At 57.1% G+C, this 23,800-nt stretch overlaps 7 protein-coding genes across 7 annotated transcripts; 5 read left to right on the forward strand and 2 right to left on the reverse strand.

The window, feature by feature from the left end:
* Positions 1–840: 840 nt before the first annotated feature.
* Positions 841–2,023, reverse strand: BU26DRAFT_159722 (uncharacterized protein). Its single transcript, XM_033820115.1, has one exon. It carries the CDS (start codon positions 1,755–1,757, stop codon positions 1,152–1,154), a length of 606 nt encoding a protein of 201 aa, XP_033677378.1. The 5' UTR covers positions 1,758–2,023; the 3' UTR covers positions 841–1,151.
* Positions 2,024–4,391: 2,368 nt separating this feature from the next.
* Positions 4,392–4,883, forward strand: BU26DRAFT_159717 (uncharacterized protein). The gene has a single exon (XM_033820114.1). It carries the CDS (start codon positions 4,558–4,560, stop codon positions 4,846–4,848), a length of 291 nt encoding a protein of 96 aa, XP_033677379.1. The 5' UTR covers positions 4,392–4,557; the 3' UTR covers positions 4,849–4,883.
* Positions 4,884–5,693: 810 nt separating this feature from the next.
* On the forward strand, positions 5,694–6,583 carry BU26DRAFT_524507 (uncharacterized protein). Its single transcript, XM_033830300.1, has one exon. It carries the CDS (start codon positions 5,825–5,827, stop codon positions 6,338–6,340), a length of 516 nt encoding a protein of 171 aa, XP_033677380.1. The 5' UTR covers positions 5,694–5,824; the 3' UTR covers positions 6,341–6,583.
* Positions 6,584–7,785: 1,202 nt separating this feature from the next.
* On the reverse strand, positions 7,786–8,375 carry BU26DRAFT_159786 (uncharacterized protein). Its single transcript, XM_033820116.1, has one exon. It carries the CDS (start codon positions 8,270–8,272, stop codon positions 7,862–7,864), a length of 411 nt encoding a protein of 136 aa, XP_033677381.1. The 5' UTR covers positions 8,273–8,375; the 3' UTR covers positions 7,786–7,861.
* A 5,506-nt stretch (positions 8,376–13,881) lies between these two features.
* On the forward strand, positions 13,882–14,909 carry BU26DRAFT_160001 (uncharacterized protein). The gene has a single exon (XM_033820117.1). The coding sequence runs from the start codon at positions 14,176–14,178 to the stop codon at positions 14,809–14,811; it is 636 nt and encodes a 211-aa protein (XP_033677382.1). The 5' UTR covers positions 13,882–14,175; the 3' UTR covers positions 14,812–14,909.
* A 2,671-nt stretch (positions 14,910–17,580) lies between these two features.
* On the forward strand, positions 17,581–20,015 carry BU26DRAFT_438949 (p53-like transcription factor; the record flags this gene model as incomplete). The annotated part of the gene is made up of 3 exons (XM_033824320.1): positions 17,581–17,688; positions 18,201–18,397; positions 18,722–20,015. Coding segments are annotated over 3 exons (1,599 nt in total), but the record flags the coding sequence as incomplete, so codon positions are not given.
* Positions 20,016–21,492: 1,477 nt separating this feature from the next.
* On the forward strand, positions 21,493–22,487 carry BU26DRAFT_534873 (uncharacterized protein; the record flags this gene model as incomplete). Its single annotated transcript, XM_033831238.1, has 2 exons — positions 21,493–21,693; positions 21,810–22,487. The coding sequence occupies 2 exons, from the start codon at positions 21,493–21,495 to the stop codon at positions 22,485–22,487; spliced, it is 879 nt and encodes a 292-aa protein (XP_033677384.1).
* Between the last annotated feature and the right edge of the window lie 1,313 nt (positions 22,488–23,800).

Here is a 23,800-nt window from a genome sequence, read left to right on the forward strand (position 1 = left end):
TGAAACTAGCTTACCCTACTCTCTTTGGGATAGCTTCTTCTCATTCAACGTCCTTCGCTCGGCACCCATGACTCATGCGCTGGCAATGAACAAGACAGGATGCGATGCTTAGGAGCCGCCGGGTCTACGCCGCTGTGGCGTGGTTCTTCACAGGAACGCAATTTCAGGCAGCCTTTAGGGCTTTCAGATGATATGGACTAGTTTTAGAGCGGCTTCTCGTCGCTATAGTGGGATTGATTACGCCGAACTCCACCGAGGCGCTAATATCCGATTGCGCCATCTCGTAGCAGCTTGAAGATGAGCCTTTCCAAACCAGCTCTACCCAGCAATGTCTCCAAGGGAAAAAGCTCATATCTAGTTACACATCACGATGGATTTGATATCCGCAGGGCATGACGCCTGCGGGTTATGCATGCATCGTCGTCCGGATCGGGCCTGGCGCATCGAGGCCATCTGAAAAAGCACACAACAAACGCGCGATGAGCGGCAGCCGATAGGAACCTCTCCCGAGTCCCGGCGCTTCATGGTTGCTAGCAAGTCGAAAGAGCTGCCAGAATAGGCGAGGAGCATTCAGAATGCTTGCCTTTCCACAGCGACCGTACGGCCCGGAACTGGACGGCTTAGTTTGAGGCTCTGTCCGTGCTGACTGCTCGGTTTTAGGGTTATTTTTTGAAGATTGCATGGAGAATGAGTGAAGTCGAGCATTTTATGCTTTCTCAATGACAGAAATTATCGATTTTGGCGGCTACCTGGAGGTGTTACCCATAGAGCGTTTGGGGTGTGGGCCCGCACCAACCCCAGTCGATCAGCGAGGGTGTCGGGTGGCGTTGCAGTGGGCCCAGCTTTGATCCCTTTTCCTATGTACCCTCCCGACCATCTCCAGAAAACAACCGCAAGCCCCAACCCCTTCCTGCCCTTGAGATCAGTGTGGCTCTACCGGTTCACTGTTGGACGTCGCCGTCTAGTTTCAGAGCCTCATCGGTGACGGCCCCTACCCGCCGCGTTCCACGACTTCCGCGCTCCGATCGACCGCTCAGAGTGCCCCGACGATGGCTTCAAGATGGCCCCCAAGTACACCAACGACTCACTGCACATGGCCCGATCCAGTGTATTCTTCAGCTTCAGTGGCAGCTGCTCCTAGATGTCGGATCTCACTCCCATAGCCATAACGAGATACAGCCACGCCCCTCAGCTCCGCGGGAATGTTGCCTACACACTTCCAGGAAAACATAGGCTCGCCGACGCGTTATCACTTCCGAGTCTACGTACAATGACCGAACACTGCTTCTCAGCCCGCCCTTAACATCTCGAGCACCCGACGCGTCACGGACTGGAATACAAGCTTCATGCGGGAACGGAGTGGGAGGGTATCTTCCGCTCTTTATAAAGAACAAGACGCCCCATCGGGCTATAGAAGACCTGTTGACACTACAAACATAGACCACACCGCTCGTCCCCATCGCGTAATCTGGTTCGGAATCCAGCACGGCTGCCACTCTCCCTCCCTTCGCCTTTCGAAATATAACTCTGCTAGAACGCGACCGAGACTTTCTATCGAAGGACAGACCTTTACCGAGCTCTTCTGTGCACAAAGTCCGCAGGACCTCCGACTCGACCCGACCCCTCGCCCGCCAGTACGTCCGGCTGTGGCAACTGTCCACAATCGCGCCGCTACCTCTGCTTACCGCCGAACGGGGCGCGAAGATACGCTGGGTCCTGTACAGTCGCTCGGACTCTACAGTGATTGGCACCATCATATATGATGCTACGATGCCACAGCCGGATTCAGGAACGGTGACAGCGATTCCACCCTCCTTTGCGGAATTATTCGACCAGATATTGTCGGCAGGGCGCGGCACAGCCTGAACATACTCGCGTGACAGTATCGTTGGCGGGGATCGAGATGTCTTCGTCGCTGGTGTCTGTCTATGGTCTTTACGACTGGTCTCGCAGCCGTCGAATGGTGCTCGGAGTGCAGAGGCCGCTATTCAAGCTGGGACCGCTCAAGCAGTTATATCTTCCAGTCAGCTTCCTCCAATTTCATTCGAGTTCTGGACACACCTACGGTCCCTGTGGAGGGGTTGAGCCTCGAGCCGTCGTAGTCAACCGCAGCGAGATGAGGCAGACGTGCAATAAGATCCATTGCGTGGAAGCGGAGCAGCAAGAAGCACGATATCTCAGAGGGGGTAGAGAAGATGTGTGAAGAAGCAGCCGCAGGCCAAGAGTGCGAACGCACAGATATCGGTGAGCTTGCTGTGGCACATATGCCCTCTTCATGCAGCGAAAACGATGCACTACGCTGCAAAAGACGAGACTTCGGCGCAACCAACAATGCTCAATTCGACACACTTCATGGCCGTTGAGCTCCCATCCTCTCAGGAACGTCCGCCTCCACCGCTACGATATCCCGCAAAGGCAGCATACATTCTACACCACTCGGAAGAGCTAACGTGCCTCAGTCCATCCCCGCCGTCCAATTCAGGTACGCATGCAGGGGAACGCGCTACCGGCGCTGCAGCTCGTCGCTCCTTGCGCGGCTCCTGTCACACCGCCCACGCCCACCGAGCCTCTCTCACGATCTCTTACGTCGCCGTGGTCGATTACACAAGTCTACGCAATGGATGCTGGTAGGAGAAGGCCACATTTCAGGCCGGGAAGCGTGCGAGATATTCCGTTACGAGTCCAGGGCCGTGACGTCCGATGAAGGATCATTTATAGATCCCGAGCGAACAGGTCAAGATCGACGCCCGGACTCCATGCGCTGCATAGACGCGGCGCTTCGCGCGTCCCGACGGATGCATGGGGCGATATCCGCCTGCAAGGCCGGTACCGCTAAGCGGGGATGCGGCGAAGCAGCGGAGCTGTCGTGAACCAGTGCGTATGACGCTGTCGGTATGGGGGATGCCATCACACCGCCAGTGTGCAATGCGATCGCGAAGGCTTCGGCGAATATTCGCTCTGCGCATGGCTATCGTGGCTTTAGACGTTGTGCTGAATGGGGAGTCGACGCGACGCTGTGCCATCAGGAAAGGAGAGGTAAGCTCTTGATCCTCACGCTTCGAAAAGGTAGGATGGCTGGTCTGAAGGTAGCCTCTCCCGTCTTTTCCTAAGGTCTCATTCTCTTCTTCTCTCCTGGCCCAGCGGCTGCTTTCCTTTGACTCCAGACTTGGTTTGCATTATTGCAATGGCTGCGTGTGAACGAGTCAGCACATCTCAGCTAGATCCCGCACGAGCCAGGCTGAGACGTTCGTCCGCTGGATGTGCTTCGGCTGCGGCTGCGGCACTGGCCGTTCCCTGAACCCCTCTCGGCTCCAGTCCGGTCTTGGTATATCTAGTGCTTGGTCGCCCTGGTAGAAGGGCTATGGACTGCGGGGCTTAGTTCCGAACTCGCTCTCTTGGATGTCATGGATCGTTCAGTGTCTTTTCTTTTCACTAGCTCAAGTCGCCGCCAATCTTTCAACGCGCGGGCTTCGTCATGCGATCTTGATTCGGAATCATCGAGTCTCACCGAGCTTCATGACCAGGGTGGGATCGAGCTTTCGCGACTTCGAGGTCCGCACTAGAAGAGTGCCAGAAGAGATGGTATTGCCCATGAGTCTGTGAAAATGTTGCCCTCGATGTGGAAGCCGAGAAAGCCTAATGCCAGCCCTTTGGCGAGGCCTTGATGTTCTCCAGTGAGCGGAATGTGCTGAGATTGCAAGGTGCGTTTGTTACTCCGTTTTTTGCTAAGACGAGGCTAACATCTAAGAAAGTAGTCGTTGCTTTTGGATGATCCGCGGCTATCATAATAAATACACTTAACTACAAGTCGACTATCCATTCCCCCTCGAAAACCGCCCAGTACGTCCTATCGTCTCCAAGGATCCTCTTGTGGCACATACTGCTTGTGCCTATCCGTCCGCACTGCCGAGTTCATCATATTTCCTCAATGAGTCAACATCTCAAGGCTACTGGGGCGCTGCTTCGCGTACAAATACGTGATGCAGGAATACTCGGGGGACGCGTAGATGTTCAGTCGCCCGACTTCCCTTTTCGGTATAGCATCCGCTACGAAGATATAGACAATCCAGCTCTTGCATACCCTCGCGGAGACGTTAATGCACCGTCATATCCAAGCAATCTATGGAATCCTTCTGCTACTCTTGTATGTTACACTGCTATCGTCCACGGCTCCCAATACGAGCTTAGGCGAAGCGAGGGCTGCGACCCCGACCAAAGTAAGTAAACAGCTCCAGCTCGGTAGAAGCAACGCATCATCGATAGTACCTTAGTACGAGAGATATTCATGAGCCATAGCTATAAGTACAATACACAGGTCCTTTAACGATACCATCCGTCCACTTCACCAGATCACCCAGGCAAAGACATCGCCCCACTATGCACACCTTTCTCCTCCTCAGCATCACCGCGCTCCCATCCCTAGCCTCCGCCCACTGTACGCCCTTCCCCACACCACACCACACAGCCTATCCCCCCCTCTCTAACAGACAGCCCCAGACGTCTTCTGGGCCCTCATAATAAACGGCAACGTCACCAGCCCCTGGGAATACGTGCGGCATGTCACCGTCCTCCTTTCCTCTCCACCCCTCCCCACCCATCCAGCTGACTACTAACTCCACAGCAACCCAACCCGCTATGCCAAACGCGATCCCATCCACCTCTCCGACCCGCCCGCCGACCTGCTCTGCAACACGGACGCCTTCGCCGCCGCGCAGAATACGTCGACGGCTGTGCTTAATGCCGGGGTTGATGAGGTCGCGTTCCAGTCTGCTACGGTGCCGTGTCGGTATGGCTGTGGGTGGCAGGTTTATCCGATTTTCCACCCGGGGCCGTTGGGGGTTTATTTGAGGTACGTCGGGTCTTTCTCCCAGTTACAAACTCCATAGCGATACCTAATCCGCACGCACACGTCAAAAAGCTAGCTAGTTATACTAACCCGCTCCCCCTCCCATCCAACAAAGCCCCCACAGGCAACGTCACCGAATACGACGGCTCGGGGCAGTGGTTCAAGATCCACGAACTGGGATTCGACGAGAGCCGAGCAGTGAACGAGTCGCAGCATTGGTATCCGATGGATAACGTCACGGTGAGCGCACCTCTCATCTCCCCCCCCCCCCCTCCAACACCAACCCACCATAGCACCCCCTCTCCTAATCACTTCCTATCCGTTGGCTAAATCAAAACAGCACTCCTTCCGCATCCCGCCCACCACGCCGCCGGGCCAGTATCTCCTGCGCGTCGAGCACATCTTCCCGCACCAGACGTTCAAGACGCTGCAGGTTTTCGTCGAGTGTGCGCAGGTAGAGATTCGGGGACCCGGTGGTGGGAGGCCGGGGCCGCTGGAGAGGGTGGCGGAGTGGTTGAATGGGGGGAATGCTGGTGAGTGGGTCTGAAGCGATGGCAAACGGACAGGCGAGAGATTTGGGGTGGAAGATGCCTGGGCCGGCGGTTTGGACTGGGGAGGAGGGGGAGGAGGATGATGAGGGAGGGGAGTAGGGGATGGGAGTTTTGAAGGATTGTGGTATGAGGGTTTGATAGGATGGTGTTTTATAACTTTCGTCTCGTTCGGTCTTACTCAACTGATTGTCTTGATTGGCTGCTTCCCCTGCACATGCTCACTCAGCACTTAGACCGAAAGCGCCCACGTGCAGCCGGCCATCACAGCGGAGATCCGAAGGCCCCGCACGTGATCTCCTCACCACCACATCATCCAACATCAATCTGAATCTCTATATATCTCCTCCCTAATCACCCAATTGCCCATGAATTGAAACATACACCACACCACCCAGCCACTCTTACCTAAACAAACCCTCAATCCATCATGGCTCCCACCACCCCTTCCACAGCCTCCCCTCTCTCTACCTCCCTCCACGCCACAGCCCTCGAATTCCTGCACTCCTGCGACTGCGACCCGAGTCAGCCCACGCGCCTCAACCATGCGCGCATCCACGCCATCCGCGCCCCGGGCTACACGCACACCTTCGGCCCCAGCTACTTCGTCTCCGTCACGCCGCCGCTGCAGGGCACGCTCTCCACGGACGGCTTCATCGCGCATATGGAGAGGATGCTGCCGATGCTGGAGAGCTGGGACACGACGGTAACGGATGTGTGCGTTGATGAGGCGAGGAGGAGTGTGGTGGTGAGGGCGAGGTATGGGATGAGGGTTAAAGGGGCGGAGGTGGAGGTGCAGAATGATATTGTGTGGTGGTTGTGGATGGCGGAGGATGAGGGGGTGGTGAAGGTGGAGAGGAGTGTGGAGTTTGTGGATGGGGTGGCGAGCGGGCGGCTGAAGGAGGTTATGGGGGAGATGAAGGCGAAGGCGAAGGAGGAGGCGTAGGTGGAAGTGTGGGGAGATGGATAGGTGGAGGTTTTTGGGGGGTGGAAGCGCGCCCTCTTTTGGTTGGGGATGGACTTCGCAACGTATTTTATCCGGTTCGGTTTGCGTATGCAGTCTACGGCCCGTGATGTGGGGAGGAAACGTCTGAGGTTTTATTTTATGGCGTTGACCTAAGCTTACCTGCTATCCTAGCCTCCTTCAGTGCGCCCGCTGTACAAGTATATAAAAGCCCTCGCTTCCGACCTCCAATGCTCTACTTACCTCCGCTCTTCTGCGCATTTTGCGACTCCAGAAAACACCTGTGCTCCGGATCATGAGCCGTTCCAAAGACTTCTAAATCCAAACTATGCATCGGCATCTTGCGGAGATGCCTAAAATACCGCAGCAAGCTCCTCTGTATGAGCAGGTTCCACTCTCAGACCCAGAAAAAGTAAAAAGCCGTTCAAGTACTAGCGATGGTTCTTGGAGAAACTTGTGGAGAGGACGTTGGAAGAAACGAGGAGTCGAAGCGATGATGCCACTCGCGGAGACTAAAGAGTGGCGAAGCATGGTTCATGACTTCGCGCTATCGGAACATCGCTTGACTTCATCGGTCCTTTTTCAACAATTAGGTGCACCATAAATACGGCTCCTCTAGGAGGATGGTTAAGTCATATCAGGAAGGAATCCACTTTTTTAACCCATCCCGCACGCACGATTTCAGCGCGGGATACGAGGGTAGAAGTACACGCACACGCAGTCGCAGTGTTCAACAATCCTCCATGCGCAGTCCTACCCTACACACTGGGCACTAGACTCCGCGCATCCCAAATGTATATGCCGTCCTGAAACTAATCCGGCATCACTCAGCCCATGGAGCTTGATTTTCCCCTGGCCCGCTTTCGCGGAAGAATCCAAACGAAATTGTTCTTCTATTATATAGCATTTAGTGTCCGCTCTGGGCAGCTAGAGAGGCTCGACGAGATTCACGGGTCATCAGCTTCGCTGAAAAAATGGAATGCACTACATATGAGGAGGTGAGCGGAGAGGTAGACGGGGAAGTGGTTGCCACGTTTTGGGAAACGCGAGTGTGCGCGATAGTACGCTGACTCGATGTACCTGACGTGGGAGCCAAAGGTTTCGCATTGATGATACCCATCACTGGGTGTAAATATTGTAAATCACAGCTCATTACTCCACACTATCAGAACATTAGTCCATGCCATCTCACCCCTTCTCACTACCTTTTACCGTAATATCCATCTCCCCCTTCCGTTTACAAACCCTTCCCATAGCATACCAGGCGAGCATCCCCATCCCCAGCCCCAAGCCCCACGACCTAACCCACCATCATCATCACCATCACCACCCCCCATCCCACTCCTCATAATCACATCCCGCGTCTCCTCCCCGTATGCCAAACCCCTCTATCTCCCACCTGATAAACATCGCCGTTCTCCCACTTCCCAGAGACATAATCAGATGTTGGTTGGAATTTTATTTCCCAGGCTCACCCAGCCATTTCCCAGCCACCTTGTACTTTTAGTTCCCAAGTCCCTCCAGCCATCGATATTTGGGAGAAGGTTTTAAACTTCCCGGCTGGCGAACATGGAGTCTATAGTATATGACTTTTAGGTCGGCGCGAGGAGCAGTGTGTTGTAAAGGGAGGAAGAAGAGGAAGAAGAGGGCGAGGAAGGAGGGGTTATATACTATCCATGGCCGGAATGAAGGAGCGGTTGGATTACTTGATGGTCGATAGTCTCTCGAGGATCTCTTCGGTAGGTATCGTCCACATGTCTCCGAACGTTTCAAAGTTTTTTTTTTCAAAAGTGTTTCCACCTCCCACATGAAGGACCTCGAACAGACTTCCCAGGTAGCTTCCCAGCCAACCAACACACTAGCCAGTGAGTGAGGAGGCGCAAGCAGAACTTCCAGTCCATCCACATCATCCATGATGCCTTAAGAACCGAACAGAAAAATATGTCCAAGTGATCGATGACTTTTAGCCCCGGCTCTCGCGCTGCAGCATGTGCGACCTCGACTGGTTCTTTTAGTCCACCCAAAGCCCCAGACATGGCTATATCGTGGTTATTGTTTTAGCTCTTGCGCGGCGGGTACATAGAAAGAGGGGCAGGCCGCTTTTAGTCCTCTCCTGGGCAATGTGGTGTGGAGAGGAGAATCAGTGTATTCGCGGAAACTGAGGGCTTTATACGAATACGATATTCGGAGCTCTGCTAGCTGACGAGTCAGCCCTCTAGATTGAAACAGCGGCGATACCCAATCCAAGGGCACAATTAAGGAAGGAACGAAACGAAACGATGGACCTCATCCCTCCGCAGCTCCCGCAGGTCTCTCCATCAAGACGCTCGATTTGCCATTTTGGTCCCAGCTCCCAGCTCCCAGCTCCCAGCATCGATCCCCTGGCTTACGTTTTTGGTTCCCACCGCCTCAACACATAGCCTTCTCAGCGACCGGGTTTAGACCTCGCGAGACCACATGGGGTTCTTCGTCCGAGAATTTTAATCTCCGTCGAGCGGGCGAAGAGAAGGGTAGGGAGGAGGAGTCTCTGCAGAGAGCTGGCGTGTTTTATACCATTCGTTCGTACGTGCGGGACACGTGGACGAGGGCGTGTGTGTGCTTCGTCGATCGACGTCGAAGGAACGCCGGTGCTGGTGTCGGGACTCGTCGAGCTAGCTGCGATGGAAAGTAGGAGAATTAGCACGAAGAGTCGGTCAATGCTGATAAGGCGGATAAACGTACCGTTCCACGCTCTCCTTCCTCTCACGACACTTCCTCCCTGGTGCCAGGGCACTAAAACCTTTCCACTTCGCCCGCATGGGGTGTGCTGCGTCGGGCTGCTCCGCTCCGTTTAAAACCCCCGCTCCAGAACGATTATGTTCTGACGGTCGGGCGGTTGAGCCAGTGGGCCGAAAAGCAGCTCGGCCGCAAGGAAAGACCAAGTCGCCGTTATGGGCTGGGTGCTTTGGCCTTGCTTGCTCGCTTGATGAGGTCTTGTACGTTGGCTCGTATACGTTTGTTCGTGCGTCTCGAGGATGTGCGTTTCGCTGCGTGGGCATTGATCGATCGATCGAATGATAGACCCCCAGCCGGACTGGACTTGTCTTCGGTAGATTCGGCTCTTCAAGTAGATCTATATCTGCGCAAAAAGCCCGATGCCATTACCAGTACCGTACACGCGTCAAGCAAGCAAGCAGGAGAAAGAAGAATGAGGGCAACACTCCACACAATGCGCCCTTCCAAAGTTTCGTCTTGCATTCCTTCCCAGCCTCTCCGCGGGCATGACGGTATCGAGCGCCGTGCAAAACCTCAAGCTTATGTCCTTCTGCAAAAGCCGCGTTAGGCCTTTGTCGCCATGATTGAACAGACAATTCTTCCCACATAGGCTCTTCGTCCGAGAATTTTCAGCGCGCTCTCCCGCCACATGTGGCACTTCGTACAATGTTTTAGAGCCCCCAACTTATACGTATGCGTAGGCGCGAGAACAGGCAAGTCGGCGGCGCTTTACACCACGTCGTTATTTCGAAGTGCGGCGGGACGATGAGAGGAGGAATTTACCCCACAGCGAAGACGATGGTTCGAGAAAGGGTGGACATGTGGAGATGCTCCTCACCACTTCACGATGGCGCGAAACCAACATGCACCAGTGTATATGCGACAGAAGAAGATGCGAACGTAGAGCTTTACGAATCTCACAGCGGCGGGCTCGCTCATGGCGGCGGCGCCTGTTCAACATTGCACGCACTGAGGGGCAGGCGTGGAACGCGTGAGTTTCATGGGCATCCGGTGCGCTGAACACCGGCTCCGATGGAGCAGCAGCGAGAGAATAGCATTTGGGACGATGGTTAACTTCGCTATGATAGAAACGGACTTTAGGTCTCTCAGAGCTGGAGGGAGTGGAACTCCTGAGGAGGGTATCTGCCTCTCGAGCGCTGGGGATTGCGAAACCCCCGAAACTGGAGAAACCCCCAACCTCCTCCCCACGGAGATGTTCCCACCGGAAGAACTTGCCGAACAAAGCAGGCGGCATTGGGCCCAATGGACGCATCCACTATCCACTGCTCATCATCATCTCTCCGATGGAACAGGGGCGATATCGTCGCCCGAAGAACTTTCCGACCCTGCAGCTGCTGTGAACTCCGGCCGGTCAGTTCAACTGGACACGACACCAACTAAAGACTGACGATCAGCATGTCAGAGATCACCAGATCGGAACGGGGCGCACTCGAGAAGCTTCCACAGCACGAGGAGCAAGTTTCTGCAGCCATCGTGAGTGAGATTTTCGCATCGGTGAGCGAGGCTGGGTATGCCCTGATGTTTGCTGCCCAATAGCGGAGGCTGAGGCTGTTGCTAGACTTCAGGCATGCACTGAGGTCTTTGCGCTGTCGCCCTAACCTACGGTCGATCGGGATACGGAAGTAGTATGACGAGATCCTGCGGTTTTCATGGTGGCTAAAGTGAGCATCCAAATTCCAGGGCGTGATGTCTGTGGAACTCAGGAGAACTGGAAGCGAGAGCATAAGCACTGACAAACTGCAATGACATATGGGAGCAGACGAGCGAAGGGACATCGGCACCCAGGCCAGTGAATGGAGACACCCGACCGCGGAGATGTGGCTCGACTGGGAAGTCACAGCCCGCTTCGAAAGCCGGAAAGCGCTTCAGAGGCCTCCTCCATCATGAATCGCAAAGCGCTGACGTGGGATTGCTATGCTAGCCTTCGACAGAGGAAGCTAGAATAAGCCCTCGGCTGAAACTAGAGAGCAATCAGTGACTTCACCCCCATAGTTGGCCTTGATGCAGGGCAGATGGCATAGCTAGTATGAAGAAGCAAAGGGCCACGACAACTCACCCATACTCCTCTATCGTGTGCCAAATGCTGTGCTCGGCTGACACAAATCACAAATAATATGCAGCGTTCAGGGGCAGTCGTCGCCATAGCTGCCGGTAGCATGTTGGTATGGTGAATAATTGGACGCCGTAGAAGATAAGCGGCTGTGTCGTGATGAGTGCACTGGCCTCGACATATTGACAACACCGAAAGGTTATGAGCATCAGCCGTGAAGTTGCTGCTGCCGACTGCAGGAAATCATTCGTTCGAGGCCGGGCACTGGCGCCATGAAATCAATATGGCATCGACATGCTGCGGCACCGTGGCGTTTTTGATTGACTCTCCCCGGATTATGTTTTGCAGGCTTGTAACGTTCGAGCTGGCAATAGGCGTAGGTGGTGACGACGCTCGTGTTGTGCTCCTGCGGAGAACCATCAGGGGCTTAGGCGACCCTACAACAGGCAAATTCGTCCAGTCAAAGCCTGAGACAAACGGCCGTCACATGGCTCCAGAAACAGAAAAGCGGGAAGCCGTGTCGCTGGACAGCCCTGTAGTTTGCGCCCATTGCGTTCGCACGGTCCAATCGTTCATGAGCTGTTCTGAGGGGTTAACGGTTCACAACGGCAGCATTGTACCCATTTTCGGAGACTCGCCGAGAGCATAGCCAAAAGGCTATCTGCAGATTAATGGTCGTACGCGGTACGGACATGACGCTGTGCGGATCCCCAAATGCACAATTAAGCTCCATCGTGGGTATGAGGTCAACCAACAAAGGAAGTAGTCGTCGAAAAGCGCCCCAAAGTGCTCTAGACGCCGTACCTGGTGAGTAGCGTAGTGGCGCCGTCCGCTCTGAACAAGGTGGAGTGCGCTGTAATTAGCCGTCAGTTCCCCAGTATCCTCTTTTGTACTGGATGGCGAACCCTGGGATATGGTGAGTGCGTGATGCTGGGCGAGCCATGGTTCGACTTGCGTGACAGGCCAGCATTTCGTGGCTCTATGTCCCTCGGATGCCATCGGCCGCCCCGTACAACGCCAACGCTTCGCTACCGGACTTCGCATGAAAGATAACATCAAAGAACGTTTTGGAAAAGGACTTTCATCATCTCTCACAGCTGCGGAAGCCGATGCGCGAGACTAGTTGCGCACAGAGTCTCAACGTCGCGGGGAGCTCGTCCATGGGGTATCAGGTCGTTTGTGTAGCGATGGTCAGCCGGCTTTGACCATCCTCATGGAGAGGCGGAAGCTGTATGGATAGCCACAGACCGACGGATCCGCTGACCAAAGGAAGCCGCTGAGTAAAAGAGAAATCTGTCCACAGCATCCCACAGCGTTAGTGTGGGGTTAGAAGTTCAACAGTTTCACGAGGATCGGCTGTGCGAGTCCGTATGTTGCAAATGGCAGGTCGTGCAGGAGGCTCGCAATGCGCCCATCCAGGCTTCAAAGCATAGTTGATCTCTTCTATAGCTCCCAACCTCTTCTGCGAGAGGCTCTGAGGGTGAGAGCGCCCCTGAAATTAGCGGACTTGTGGCTCCATCCATTCGCACTCGTCACGCCAGTTGGCATGATTGCCAGCTGACAGCCGCCACCGATGTCTAGCAGCAGTAGCGCTGCTGGAGACTGCAGAATGCTTCGAAAGGATATCGGCTCTCATATTCTCGAAGGCGTTAGGAACAGGACTCGAAAGTTGTGCTCTTCGTGTGTTAGATCCAGCCTCGGACACGTCCGTCATGCCGGGTCACTTGCCACCTTACATTGACCCATCGAGGCAATCGCTGGAGGCCAGTTCCAAGGAATCAGGCGAAGACGGATCTGGGTCGAGCGCCGGCCCACCCGAGACAAAGCCAGCGACCCGGGAAAGACGAGGTGTTTGCGGTGCCGGCTAGCGTTGACGGTGGAAATGACGGAGGAATTGACGGTTGAGCCGTTCGCTGGTTGTGCTTAGGATAGCTTTCGATACTCATCAGTGGCGGCCCGTACCGCTGTTGGCAGACGTTGCTCGCAGAGGCTGATCACGACATCATGTCAGCTCTCTCTGACGACCCAGTGATTGAAGGGGCCGCGATAGTCGACGCGGTGTAACTGATGGTACGCGATGGCCGGAGCCAGGAGGCGCGACGGCTCCAGCACAACACCGCCTCCATCGAGCCAGTTCGAGTCGGCTGAGACAGTGGAGTCTTCACCGCGGCGGTTCCTATTCTTCCCGAAGCGCAGTCGAGGCTGCTGCAGGCCGCCAGAAGACAATCGGATAGTGGCAGCTGCTTGGACGCCCGACCTTCGCCGTCACGGGGAGCGGGAGGCTGCAGGCTGGTGTGCCTCGAAGCCGGATTCCCTGCAGGGGAGCTGAATATCTTGTGACCTATTGATGGGGCTGCAGCATCCGAGAGCAGCCGTGATCTCCAACGTACCCGCTCAGCCACCATCTCAATCTACGCCCAACGGGCTGCCGTGCGTTGGCGCGGTGAAATGCTCTGGCGCTCTGGCAAGTGCCGAGGGCGCTGGGGGCGGCGCCGTGGTGCGCGGTGAGGCCGTCGGGAGACAGCCGCAGCCCTGCTCTCGCATTCTCCATCGAGGTGCGTCAGATGACCAGGCCTGGCATGAAGGGGGAGCGTCCGGGCGGTCTCATGTTGGCTGCTGCCGCCAGCCTTCTGGACGGGTGCCTCTGCAGCGCTGGAGAGGGCGGCCGGCCAGCGATTGGCCGCCGCCATCGACGCGCCTCGCAGCTGGAGGCAAGGAATGCAGCGCCGATAGATTAGAGAGCTCGCCGGCGGTCAGCGCCGAGTGCTGGGAGAGCGGGCGGCGGCAACGTGCGAGACACACGCGGGGCAGGCAGGCCCGGGACTGGGATGTCACCTCGCGCGCGTGGAGCATCGCCAGCGCGGCGCGCAAGGGGGGAGTCGTCGCCGGCGTGGTGTTGAGGAGCGCATCGCAGTGCCTCGTCTACTGTGCACGCACGATTGAGGAGGTTTGGGCGTGGGCTGCGCGGCGGCGGCGCTAGGGCCGAAGCGGGATGGCGCGGGAAGGAGCACCGCGGAGCTGCACGTCACCAGGGCCTTCCCTCGCGCCCCCCGCTGCTCCCATCCCATCCCGCATCGCCTGCCCCCTTGCGTGTTGGCCGCCCTCCAGGGCTCCAGGGCTCCAGGGCTCCAGGGCTCCAGGGCTAGCATCGCATCGCATCGCTGCTTTTCGTCTCGTCTCGTCTTCACCGTTCACCACTCACCACTCACCACTCGCTCCGCCCATCGTCTCCAATACATACCACCATGCCGCGATGCCGCCCGCCGACGCATCCCGTCACGCCCGCCGACGCGCGCGCGCCGCTGCGACTGGCCACGGCTCACCGACGATGGCCCGCCGTATCTGCTTCCGGAGCGTTGCGCAGCTCGACCGCGCTGCCGGGTCCAATTCACTGCGGCGCCCGGGTGATGGCGCAGTGACCGCGGCGAGTGCTCTAACTCGAACCGCCCATCACTCCTCCGCCCGGAGGGTTGCATTGGCCCATCCTCGCGCCGCCCACCTGCCCTCCGCGACCTGCCAGTGTGCGCCGCCGTGTGGGTGGCTTTCTCCGCTCTGGGACTCGTCTCCTCGACTGCCGCCCGCCCGGCGTGCATGGCGTCCTCGTCGCTACCGTCTCTGTGACAGGTAACGGCCCTCGAGCAGCTCGTCTCCTTGCCCTCTGCGCTCTCGCTTTCCCTCATCGTCCATGGCCAGCGGCGGCCGGGCCCATGACGCTCCATGGCCAGCCTGCTCTTGGCCGCCGGCCGGGTCCAGGGACGCAAATGTTCAGCCTGCCCGCTGCCCGGCCCGCCTAGCAAACTCTGGTCATCCGTTCGCTGCATGCCCTATTCTGGGCGCGCTGACGAGATGAAACATCGCGGTCCCAAGCAGGCGGTCAGTGTGCTGCCGTGTCGAGTCGCCCCATTGAGCGAGGTGTCGTGGCCCATGTTCCTGCGTCGCTGCACCGAAGGTGATGCCTCTGCCGGCCAGCCAATCCCTGGCCCGGACCACTGTGGGCCTGTCCGGCCTGCCGACTGAGGCCACACTTCTGGTGCAAGGAATGCGAAGCGCAGCGTGGGCCAGAGACATTTCGAGAAAGGATGCGAGCCTGGGCCCTGGGGCAAATCCTCTCTCCCTGACATCGGAGATATAGATAGGCCGCTTTGGGAAATGGTCGCTGCTGCAGCTTGCCAATGCTACGGTGGTGCTAGAAGACGGCTATGGTTTGAGCCGCGCAATACGCATCATTTGCTCGGGGCTGAATCTTGATCCATCGTCGAGAGATGCGTTGAAGCTACCGACTTGGTAGGATTTCTCCTTTCAGCCAAACAACCCGACATCATCTCCCAAGCCCGCCCTACCCTGTATCCATCCATAGCCGTTCCTGCTCGCCTGCACTGTACTTCTACCGCCCCTCTACGCTTGCTCTCATTCGCCCACCGTTCCTGCGTCTTCTGATCTCACCATCTCAATAATTCTCCGCCCGCCATCTATTCCCCTTTTCGTATATCCTCGATTCTTCCGATCCGCACAGTCCATTCTGCTTCATTGTCTCTGTCCTGCAATTTTGGTACCCTACCAAGCAGCTTCGAGAACAAAGATCACGGGATTCTTGCACCCTAGCGGCCTTGTGCAACTCCTCCACTAGCAGGGAGCCGAAATCGTGGTGAAGGTCCAGTGCATATATGCTCCGTGCCTTCACTCCTGTCGAATCCGTCACCATCATTGTCTTTGCCCAGCTTCATTGCCGTTTCGTCCGGGTGTCTCTGCCTTACCGGCCTGCCGCATCCGAGCGTTCGAAACTGGCATCGTATCTGCCTACGCCAGAGGACCGGTGCAGAGGACGTCCATCGATCAGATCCGCGAACCCGGCCTCCGCGCAGATCGCTAAAGTCTCGACAACAGGTCAGCATCCCCGCCGAAACAGCCACTCTCGAAAGCAGCAGGCGCCACATCATTTCTTTTGGGTCGCTGCAGCAGAACCTGGTAAGTTTCAATGAAATTACAACATGGCCTTTTGGGCAACGCCAAAAAAAAACTGACAGGACGCAGCGGGGGCTTGATAGCGACCGCGATCTCACCGCCGACGTCGCAGCCGGCCAGTAGCCCGGGAGGGGTCAGATCAGTGCCTGTCTGTGCGCGCACATCTCGCGCAATTCGAGATCTGTGGAGGCGGGAAGAAGCAAAGCGCACCTGACGACCTGGGGTCCCGTGTTGGCGAGATTTCTAACCTTAAGGTTTAAGGTGTCGCGCAGCCGCAACTCCAACGTCAAAGGAAGCCGCTCCGCAAGTGGAAGCCTTTCCAAACACCCTTGGACTGTCAGTTGCCCGTATCCCGTCACCGCCTTGTCGAGCATTGTGACTAAGCTTCGCAGCAGCTTCGCGCGTCGAGGTGTCGGTGTGGCCAGAGCGAGGGCGCATCACGAACCCAATCTGCTGGATAAAGTGCGCATTGCGTTGCTTGTTGGCCGGGGCCACACACCCTCCAGCACGCCCAGCACCAGCATTGACGGATTGGCAGCCACCAGCAGGCAGCGGCAGCTAGTCGAGGATCCCGCCCCTGTGCCGGCTAAACCGCCCCAGATTTCCCTTGAAGCGAGCCAACAACGGCAATCGACAAGCTCTCAGCGGCCCTCACCACGCCTGTTCGAGCCGTCCTACGCGCTTAGAGCCGTCCTCGAACGCCTTCTTCGCAGCGGTCCCCTCGACGACGCCGGCGCGCTCGCGGGATCGGGGATCTCGAGGATTCAGCGACCGTACGCCAGCAACGACTCAGCGCCGTCAGCGACCAGGACGCGCTCGCCACAGCCGGCGCCGTTGACTGCAGACCCAGTCCGTCGGATTCGCAGCGCGAAGGAGCTGAGTCGTGAGATTCGCTTCCCCCAGAGCGGCCATTCGAGGGATTCGCAGAGTCCGTCAGGGCCAAAACGGGCATTATAAGAGCGCTGCTGCTGCGGCTGCGTCTGCAATAATGAATCAAGGTAAGTCAGCCTTAAACACACGTATGCCAACCCATGTTCTGCGAGAAGCACAAACCCTCATTGCAATCCACGCGCTGCACGCCTCTATCCATAAACCGGCGCCCTTCTCCGCATTCTTCCACAAATTCCACATTCCTCCCGCGTTTTCTCTTATATTGATCCGCGGCGCATCCGCGCACTGCTGTATTTTCCCCTCTATTTATTGCTACACACTGTGGGTCCGTCGTTTTCGCTCTCTGCCCGCTGCTGTAGTGCGCTCTTGCACGCCTCCCCTCGGCCACCCGATCGCGGAGCAGGTTTGTGCCACCGCGTCCCGCGCGCGCGCACTTGGACTGGCAACCACTGCCAGCGAGTGCACGTTGTCCGTTTTTGTCCCACGCCTTGTTCAACAGCACCCACGCTGGCTCGGACTGATTGGCTGACTCGCGGCATAAGCAGTGCTTCAACCCCCTCTGCCGTTGGCATCGGAAAACCCCTTCTCTTCGGAGCAAGAATGCATCGGTCACATTGGTGCTCATGCACATCATAGTTTCGCTGCAGCTGGCGTTCCCGATCAGCTAAGGCGCGAAGGTGCTCTAGGCCAGTCGGCGCCCGCCTTTGCTCATACAAGCCGTTACAGTGCTCATCGACCCGACGCACCGTAAGTTGCCCCCTCTCATTGGTTCCTCTCGTTCCGGGCAGGCATAGCGGGCTCCGCAATGTTGCCTTGCCCTGCGGCCCCCAGCCCACGTCCCGCCTGCCCTCGACGCCTCCTCGCCAGGTGCTGCCCAAGCTTTGGCTTCCACAACCGCCGAAACAAACACGTCGCCATGTCCTTCATCTTCTGTCCCGTCGCACACGTCCCGGACGCATGGCGCACCTAGCTCTTCCAACAGGCCGGTCTGTCACATTGATCACACGACAAGCCTAGCGGTAATGCCCATCCATACCGTCCCTGTCCGAGTTGACAACTTATACCGTGCCACCCAACTCTCTGGTTACACATCACTGCCGTTGGCATCGCTCTGGCCGATTAGCATTGTTTTGTTGGGTTGACTAACGTTGTCGTAGCTATCAGTCTGGTACGGCCCTTTCCGAGGGGTCAGGATCTATCTCCACCTCCCCCAGCTCCAACGCCTCATCGTCGCTAGCCTTCTCGCCTTTTACCCAGACTGCAGCCACGCCCTCCTACTACAACTACCCCCTAGCAAACAATACCCACGGCTATTCGTATAGCGGTTTCAGTAACATGTCGAGTCGACGACTATCATCCATGTAGGTAGCCTTTTGTGGCGCATTCGTGCGTGTAAAACCCGAGCTTTATGCATGACAGCTGACAGCTACACATAGAACTGATTCTTCAAATACGGCGGCTATGTTACCTCCGAGTCGATCACCTGGGATGGGCAATCCCGTGTCACCATCTCTGGGTGCGTCGGCCAGGGATAATTATACTACACCAACACCAGGCTTGCATCGACATCCCCATCCCCACACCCTCTCCCCTCGCCACTCAGACATTACTCGTTACAGCCTGCCCGAGACTCCGAGGAGTGTCTTGCCCACGACCATGCCGCTGTCGACCTCGTATGCTACCAGCGGTATCATAGGGTATGCGGCTCAGCCTGATCGTCATACCGACAGCCCACCCTTCAACGCACAGGAAAACTACTGCGATATCACCTGCGAGGGAACGACCGTTGTTCCCAACATTGAAGCTAAGATCGAGAAGGGCTTCTTCTGGTCTTCCGACCGTGTCTGGACCTGTTATCGCAGGAATTACTTTGCAGTCAATGTTTCCTACGGGCTGAGCCCATGGATTCCCAACGGCCGGTTATATCTCAGTCAGGGCGGCAACAAAGCCCCGGAACAGATACAGTCTATCGCGGTTTCTCTTGCCGCCGCCGTAGACGGCACCGCTGGGAAAAGCATCGAGCTGATTCAGCACACCCCGAAGCGCGACAAGGGACCACAGCTTCCGATGAAGAAGGAGCTCCTTGCGCCTACACCTCCCGGAAAGAGTCACGAGCACAGCAGTTACGGTCTGAACAACTTTCACCAGACAAACCAGATAGCAGGCCCGCAACTACCGCTGCAGAGCGAGTCCGAACCCTCCCAGCAGTATTCGCCAACCAGCCACGCGAACAGCAACTACCAACACGCTTTCGAACGCATCCAGTTCAAGTCGGCCACCGCAAATAACGGTAAGCGCAGAGCTCAGCAGCAATACTATCATTTGATTGTGGAGCTTTGGGCGAACGTCCAGAATCCCCGCGATGGCGAGGCCCGCTGGGTCAAGGTTGCCGCCCGATCCTCCCACCCCGTGGTTGTCCGCGGCAGATCGCCCAGCCACTATCAGAACGAAGGCCCTCACAATGCCAACGCTTCAAGAGGTGCGGGAGGCTCAGGTGTTGGCGGACCCGGCCCTCACGGGCTAGGCTCCAATGGAGGGGGAGGATACGGCGGAGGCTATCGCAATGGTCTCTCAGGCAGCGGTGGCTCGGCTATGGGCGGAAGCATGTACAGAGGCACCACGTACTCGCTTGACCCGAGCCCTGTGGGAAGCCACTCAGTCAGCTCCGCTAGCTCGCTGAGCGGGGGCCCTGTGGAAGGACTGGTAGGAGATCAGCATATGGTCGACGAAGACGACACCAAGATGATCGAGACGCACAACGACTACCAGTACTATCCCGCGCCCATCTACGAGAGCATCCCGCCAAAGGTTGATCCTCCTGGACTCCCTCTACCGGAGCGTACTAGTAGGATCAAAGAAGAGTTCCCAGGCCCGGCATCTATGGCCACCGGTTGGCAGGTCGGCAACTGCGGACGGTTCCAAGGAATGGAGACTAGCCGCGGATATTACCCGGACGTACATGCCCACGCTGGGTATTGATGGAGACCGAGTGTTCCTCACCATTTGTCACGTCTACTAGCGAGTTCAACACGACAATGCGCTTCCGGTGAGAGTCTGGCTCGAGTGGCAGCCGCACTTGGACACAGGCCATAGCTGCGAAGCGACGAAAGCACCCTTGCACACCCTTAGCACCACTCTCCGGTTTCGCGACAGCTATGTTTTATCCCCCGTATATGTTCATTCCTGGAGTATCGAGCGGCACCCCGTTCCCCGACCAATCACGAGCGTGGACCGACCGAACCACGCACGGACTGGCATTACGCACAGCATGACAACGCAAATGTGCAAGGATCAAGCGGGCGGGGTGACTGAAGGAGCGCATAACAAGGCAATACTGGAGGTTGTTAAGCAGGCAGCCATGGTGAAACGATTAGCGCCTTGCCGAGTTTGGACTCCCGCCTCTCAACCATCCTGCATCGTGGGACGCTCGACGGCACACCACCACCCGCTCGTACTCTGCCTGCTCGTTTCCTCAGACCCAGTCATGTCGCCATGGGTTTTCTTTCACATCACGGTTTCCTCCCCAGCATACTTAATCCTGCACGAGCGCCTCCCTGTCATGTCATGACTCTTATGACTTGCATGAGCGACATATTCCCTCTTTCCTAGTTTCAATGCTTCGTGTTGTCTTAATGCTTCTTCTATAACGGTTCCCCGCATCAACAGGAGATGCGAAAACGGTGTTGGGTGTTGCATTCCCTCGGAAACTGTCATGGGAGTCTCTCGGGTGTGCAATGGGTTCGACTGTGCATGGTGCATGATGCATATGGGTAAAAAAATATGGACGGACATACCCCTTCTTGTTATGCTGGCTTCACCGGGCTCTGGCGAAGACCGGGCGCTTAGCTCGTCGTCGCTATGGCTTGGTGGACACGGCGCGGTCATGGTTGTATGAAATGACGGGGCATGGATCATGGGCCACGGGTTTCTTTCACGAGGGACGGGGGGCTGGGCGAAGAGGCGGATGACGACCAAGTGCTAATGATGGTGGCCTTGTCAATGTATGATTATATAGTCCCTAAAAGCGTGTGTAGTTCTGAATCGAGCAGGAGGCCCTTCTGGTTACAAGCCGTCCTCGGGCTGTGATGCGCGCGAGTCATGTGTGCAATGTAGCGCGTGAAAAGCAGTTGTTCGAGCGGCGGGCAATTGTTCCCCATCGAGGACGCTATTCACGACGGAGCTTTGGGCTGTGACGGCAGGCGCGACCTCGCGCTGTTGGGTGAGGTGGAAGGAAGGTACGACGGGCGCGATTAGCTCCCGAGGGGAGCTCGGCAAGGCAGCCGCGGCGGGACTGGCGTCGTTGCCCGAGATCTTTGACGCACAACGCGCTGTCGTCATCAACAAACAACCAACCGCCCGCCGACCACCCCGGCCCTATCGTGAGCTCGCGACGTGGTCGCGTCCGCTGCATCCCCGCCATCAAATCTCCACCGGACCCGCCGTACTGCCTCCCTCCATGGCCTGGCACGACGAGGACAGCTGGCTCACGGCGGCTTTTGCGCCCAAGCTCTCGACCATCGCCTTCACCTTCATCCTCGCCATCCTCCTGCCGATATTGCTGCACCAGTTCATCTACAGAAAGGCAAACCCGACGACGCTCCCGACATTCCTGCTTATCGGCCCCAGTGGCGGCGGAAAAACGGCGCTTCTGACACTGGTGGGTCCTTCCCATCTGCCTGGGGCGCGGAGCCTGCAACCGCTCCCCCAAGATGCCGCCTGCCCAGTTGTACCACAGCTCCTGAGTAACCTGTCCGACTAACATATAAACGCCAGACCGAGCGCAACACTGTCCTTCCAACTCACACGTCGACGGTTCCTCTCGCCATCGAGGCTCTCCTGCCCGAAGGCTACACCCCGAACTCGGCCCACTACCGCTCCGCAGGCGACCCTGCATATGAGCGAGCACGCCGCTTCCTACTGCTCGACACCCCCGGCCACGGTAAGCTTCGCCACTTCGCAACGACGCAGTTGGTCAACCCCACCAATGTCCGCGGCATCATCTTTGTCGTGGACGCCGCGTCGGTTGCCGAAGAGGCGGGGCTCAACGAGGCAGCCGAATACCTACATGACGTTCTGCTAGCCCTGCAGAAGCGATATACGGGGGCCAAAACTAGCAAGGGCCCCAAGGAAATACAGGTTCTGATCGCTGCCAACAAAATGGATCTGTTCACCGCACTCCCCCCGCATCTGGTGAAGATCGAGCTGGAGAAGGCAATATCCGAAGTCAGAAAGAGCAGGGCAAAGGGATTGAAGGATTCGGGCGTTGCCCTTGCCGGCGAGGATGACTCGCTGGATGAGGAGCGCGAATGGCTAGGCGAAGGAGGCGAGGGTAGTTTCGAGTTTGCACAAATGGAGGAGGTGGGGACGAGCGTCACGGTCAAGGGGGGCAATGTGACTGGGGGCGGCGTGGACGTGAAGAGCTGGTTCGAATGGATTGCGGAGCAGCTATGAGAATCGCCGAACACCATCATAGAGCGGATGGGCTGTCGTCAGCCTCGCACCCAAGGATGCGGTCATGCGCAGTGGAGAAGAGCTCAGGTCGCCGCTGACCATTTCCTACGGATACCGGGCGAGCGCGCGTGCATTACGTCCGAAAGACCGAGCCAGTAATGGGTGAAGTGCTTGCCCTCGCCGCATCCTGCGAGCCGCGGAGTTGAGCACCCAGTCTCAATTGGGCGATACGATGATGGCAGGACCAGGAAGAGCATGGCTGGTGGTTGAGGGAGAGAATTAGTCACGTCAAATCAGAGCAAGAACCAGCGTCCCTCACGCTGGGTATTACACCGCATCCTCTCCAGCGCTCTGGTCCAGCTGGGTCAACAAACGACACCGATGAATGCGAAGTCTTACATGCCGTGCGCATATTTTCTTGTCTATTCTTGCAGAAACAATATCCTTGATCGTCATTCCTCGTCAGCGCCTGATCAGACGTTCAGAAGGCCATGGATAAAAAGTGGGCCCTAATGTTCAGCCCTACACACAGCCTACCGCTGCCATTGCACCAGCCCTTTCCACCGTCCGCATGTCTCAACCAAGCGTCAAGCATCATTTGCTGACATGCTTGCGTGCCTTCCCGCCTGATCCGGCTGGTCGGGACTGGAGAACGTCCTCCTTCGTCACGCTGTCCTTTCTGACCACCAGCGAAGCATAGCTCAACAGAATTCGGCCCGAACCTAATCTAATACGGCACAGCGTACATACAGCGTACCTATATCATTCCGTGTGGCTTCGCCGATCTTCCGCTTCGCCCGTCCACTAGGTGACGACAGCAGGAAGCACTTGGGATGCTTGAGGCTAGGCCTGACGCGACCCGTAAGCTTACCCACCATTCCTCGAGATCCTCTCAGACACCGTTTGGGCTGTGTGCCTTGGTGTGGAGGTGGCAGCACACCCAGATCACAAATTGCAGCGGTTGGGGCTGGGGTTGATCAGGCCAAACCACCGGATTGGGCAGTCTTCCGTACGCTCCGCTTCCTTCCCGCCCGCGCTGACTAGGGGTTGCGGCGTTAATCGGTGGAGAACCGGCCTCTATCAGCTTATCCTGACGTCTCTCGTATCGCAGGAACAGGGGCGCGTACCGGTCAGGCGTGCGGCACGGTTGCGGTGGCTTATCGGAGGTATGGTTCGGACCGAGGAGGTCGATGGGGCGCAAAAGGTGGGTTGGGAAAAAGGCACATGCATGTGACGAGTCTTGCGCTTCAGGGCTTGCACTTGCACTTGCATGCAGGATGGTGTGTTTAGGGTGACGATCCACAGGCACGCAG

The sequence above is a fragment of the Trematosphaeria pertusa genome (genome assembly GCF_010094035.1).
Source record: "Trematosphaeria pertusa strain CBS 122368 unplaced genomic scaffold BU26scaffold_20, whole genome shotgun sequence".
In the NCBI taxonomy this organism is placed as follows: Eukaryota; Fungi; Ascomycota; class Dothideomycetes; order Pleosporales; family Trematosphaeriaceae; genus Trematosphaeria; species Trematosphaeria pertusa.